Raw genomic sequence first — 4,481 nt, 5'->3', positions numbered from 1 at the left:
GGTAGCGGCAAGCTTCGAGAAAATAAAGTAAAAGTCTTAGAATTACTAATTAAGCTTTATATAGAGTTTTTCGAACTTAATTAACGCTTTAGCCTTCTTAACAAAGTCGTTTAAGAACTCGAAAGCGATCTAAACGAGTTCCGAAGCGGTTACGAAGTTGCTACGATCTATAATTAAAAAAGCTAAGAATAAGTAAGCTGTTCCTTCGGTTTAATTAAAGACGTAATTCTTACGCTAACGTTTTATAAAAAAGTATTCATCGAAAGCTTTTAAATTGTCGAAGACGCGGGCTTGCTAATAACGTGCTCGATAGCTTACGCCGTTTAAAAGCTTTTGTTTAAGATTAAAAATCCGCTCGATACAAGCGCGACCTTAAAAAGCTAAAGAAGAAGCTTTAAAAGTGTTGAACCTAGCTAAAGTGCGAAAGTTAATTAGCTTATAAAGAGAAAGTGGTTCATCGTCGTCGGCGAAGAAGCGGCGAAAGTTAGCGGTTCTATAAATAAAAGGAATAGCTTGAAAGACCGAAAGCTTATTATGAGGGAAGGAAACAAACAATTCAGCCAAGAAATGCCAAGGCTAAGGAACGCACGGATCTCCACAATAGACTTATCTCCTCCTGTACCTTAGTATCTCTTCCATCCCTCGTACACAATTTAGACCTTATTCGAAGACCTTGCTCTCGTACCGTGACATATTGTGTACTTTCCTTAATCGCTATACAACGCAATCTACGAACGCGCGAACCTAGTGATCTTAAAAAACCCTTTCACACTTCGAAAACCCTCTCGCATGCCCCCGACGCGCATACCCGTCCCCGTATACCAAGTCCAAAGCCAAAACAGAGCTTTTACCCTAGTTTTAGCCCGTATCACCTCCGGAACGATGTCCGCCGACGATCTTATGGCTACTTCAGACCTTAGCTACCAAGAGAACCCTTTGCCGATCTTCGTCGCAAACAATTTCCCCTTTCTCCTCTCGTGTTTTGATATCGCTAGCGTCTCTGCAACCTTCCAATCAAATCTCAACGCTATTGCGGCCGAGATCGTGGTATTGTGAAGATATGCCGAACATGCTACTGCCTACTTTAAGGACGTAAAAGCCAAGCTCTCGGGCCTCTTTACTAATGGTTACGAAGACAATCAAGCCTTGCGCGGACAATTACTCGACCTTCAAAGACAAATCATCACCCTCGACACCGAAAAGGCACTCTTATCTAGCCAAATCACTACCCTCGAAGCTTTGCAACGCAACCTCTTCCCTTTATCTAACCGACCTCATCGATCTGCCGAACACCTCGACCTCGACAAATTCGATGGAACTATTACAAAACTCCGCCCGTTCTTGACCGACATGAGCATTAAACTCGCTGTTAATAGAGACTGGTACCTTACCGAGTACGATAAGATGGCCTACTTCCTTTCCCGCCTCTCCGGCGAAGCTAAAGGACAAGTCAAAAGAAGCACTTTTATTCGTAGCGAGATACTCTACAAGAGCGTGTCAAAGATCATCGATATCTTAGACGCTGCTTTCGATAATATCAACGCTAAATCCACCGCTTAACAAGCCCTCTTCGTCCTCGTCTAAGGAAACCGATCCTTCGCTACCTTTCTCCTTAAGTAGCAGGAGACCTGCTCCGAAGCTCAATTCGGCGACGAAGCCTTTATCGCTCTCCTCAAGCGCGCCTTCTACTCCGATATTACTAATCGTCTTTTATATATCCCGGCTAATGACTACAAAACCAAACTCCTCGAGTTTATCTCATAAGTCCGCGGTATTAATAATATCCTTCGCAATCAAGACCTTAACTACTTCAAGAAAAAGACAGTTACGGTCTCCGCTATCCTTCAAATCGCACTCGGATACACCGCTTCTATTCCCACCCTTACCACTACACAAAGAGGCACTGCTATAGACGTCAGCGTAATAGAAATAAGCCTCGCAGCTACTTGGACCGCCGCCGATGCTTTTGCTAAACGTATTTTTAAGACCTTAAACGAGAGAGAAGCCAAGAAGGTCTATTGTCGCAACAATAGCCTTTGCAATTGGTGCTACGACAAAACCTATACGAGCTCCGCTTGCCCCACCGCTTCATAGAACACTAAAGGAGGAAAGGGCTAAGGAAAAGCTTAGTCTCTAACAAAAGACGCCGTTAAAGACCTCGTAAAAAGAATACCTTGATTATTTCTTCCTTGGACACCCTTATTAAGAATCATTTAGTTTTGCCGTATACTTTAGCAGCTATAAATGGAATTCTTATCAAAACCAAAGCAATAGTTGACTGTGGGTATACTAAGAAAGTGATGATAAATAACTCTTTTGCGCAATAACACAACTTAACTCTCGAACTTTTACTTAGACCTCGCTCTTTACGCTTAGCTGATAGAACTCTCTCGTTAGCAAGCGTTACTCATAAAACCTAATTCCGCTTCGATATCAATAGCCATTCCGAACTCGTTATTAGTTACCTTTTTAATCTCGGAAAATACGATATCATCTTGGGCAAACCTTGGCTCACTCTCCACAACTCTCAAATCAATTGGAGCTCCGACTCTTTTATATTCAATAGCGAGACTTGCAAGAATTATTGCTTATCCCTTACCTGCTATCAGTTATTCGTGCGCGGCTTAGCACCTCTTACTATTACCTTAGAAACTCCGATTAAAAGACCTCTCCTTCGAAGACTAAGCGCCGCCGCTTTTTACACTACAGCCTTTATACCAAGAGTAGAGATTTTCTTTGCTTTTCTTTACGAAATCGACTTACAGCTAGAAGAGGAATTTAAAGTAGACCTCGTCGCTCTCGATACTACCCTTCGCTTAACCTTACCTCTATCCAAACGTCATTCAGACCTTTCGAACTTCTAAAAGATAGATCGAGAGCTTTCTCTCTTTTCACTCGACTTACAAATCGAAAATAAATCCTTACTTAACATCGAACTCTAATAACGCTAAGCAGCCGCCGACATGTACCTTTGCGGTGCTTCTCTCGAAGACATCCGAAAGGCCTTAGCTTTTAAGGTTCAGATCGACCCTGCCATAGTCGTCCCTCTTTAATACTACGATCACTTTAACGCTTTCGACTAAACCGAAGCAAATAAGTTAGCTCCTCATAGAGACTGCGATCACGCCATTGAGCTGAAACCAAGCGCTATTCCCTCTCATGGCCCCTTCTATAATATATCACAAGACGAGCTCTTAGTTCTTCGCAAATTTCTTAAAGAAAACCTCGACAAAGGCTTTATTCGAGCAAGCACTTCCCAAGCCGCTTCCCCCGTCTTCTTCGTTAAAAAACCGGGCGGAGGTCTACGTTTTTGTGTAGATTACAAGGCCTTGAACGCTATTATAATCAAGAATAGATACCCTTTCCCTCTCATTCAAGAAACCCTTTCTCGCTTTAGCAAGGTTAAATACTTTACCAAACTAGATGTCATCTACGCCTTTAATCGGATTCGTATGAAAAAAAGCGACGAATGGCTAACAGCCTTCAATACTCGGTACGGCCTTTTCGAGTCTCTCGTTATGCCTTTCGGCCTGTTAAACGCCTCCGCTACCTTTCAAGCTCGTATTAATGATGTTTTGCAGCCTTTCCTCGACATATTTTGCTCCGCTTACATTGATGATATCTTGATCTACTCCGATACCTTAAAAGAACATCGATTACACGTCAAAGCTGTACTTAAAGCAGTTCAAGAAGCTGGCCTTTAACTAAACGTCAAAAAATGCGAATTCGAGGTCTAAGAAGTCACTTACTTAAGCCTTATTGTTTCTACTACGAGCGTTAGAATGGACTCCGCTAAAGTAGAATGTATCACCACTTAAGAAGCTCTTATTAACGTTAAAAACGTCTAAGCTTTCCTCGGATTTTCAAATTTCTATAGACGATTCATTAAAGGCTTTTCTCGAATTGTCACTCCACTCGTTTACTTTATTAAGAAAGAATCAAAATGGATTTAGACTTTAGCCTGCTAACGAGCTTTTGACAACCTCAAATCAGCGTTTACTTCCGCGCTAATTCTCTTTCACTTTGATCTCGAACGAGAAATTTGATTGGAAACGGACGCTTTTGATTACGTCTCTTTTGCAATTCTTTCTTAAAAAGATGACAAAGGAGAGCTCCATCTCGTAGCTTTCATGTCCCGAAAATACGACTCTGCGGAATGTAATTACGAGATCTACGACAAGGAACTCCTCGCTATAGTTCGTGCTTTCGAAAGTTGGCGCTCCGACCTTACGGGTTCTTCTTTTCTTATACACGTCTTGACTGACTATCGCAACCTCGAATACTTCATGACTACGAAACAACTTACACGTCGTTAAGTTCGATAGAGCGAATTCCTTTCCGAGTTCGACTTTATCATTAAATTCAGACCTGGCAAAGACGGCCGGAAACCCGATTCTTTTACACGCCGCTCACAAGACCTCCCTCAAGATGATTCCGACCTTCGTTATACCTACCAAAATCGAGCCTTCTTTTTAGAAAAC

At 42.1% G+C, this 4,481-nt stretch overlaps 1 protein-coding gene across 1 annotated transcript; it reads left to right on the top strand.

Moving 5' to 3' along the window:
* Positions 1 to 882: 882 nt before the first annotated feature.
* L3040_005152 (uncharacterized protein) lies at positions 883 to 1,560 on the top strand (the record flags this gene model as incomplete). Its single annotated transcript, XM_066157249.1, has 2 exons — positions 883 to 1,047; positions 1,090 to 1,560. The coding sequence occupies 2 exons, from the start codon at positions 883 to 885 to the stop codon at positions 1,558 to 1,560; spliced, it is 636 nt and encodes a 211-aa protein (XP_066011564.1).
* Between the last annotated feature and the right edge of the window lie 2,921 nt (positions 1,561 to 4,481).

This window comes from Drepanopeziza brunnea (genome assembly GCF_022702325.1).
Source record: "Drepanopeziza brunnea f. sp. 'multigermtubi' strain 214-2 chromosome Unknown ctg8, whole genome shotgun sequence".
In the NCBI taxonomy this organism is placed as follows: domain Eukaryota; kingdom Fungi; phylum Ascomycota; class Leotiomycetes; order Helotiales; family Drepanopezizaceae; genus Drepanopeziza; species Drepanopeziza brunnea.
The sequence above is the reverse complement of the archived record's forward strand: the minus strand, read 5'-3'. Positions and strand labels throughout refer to the sequence as shown.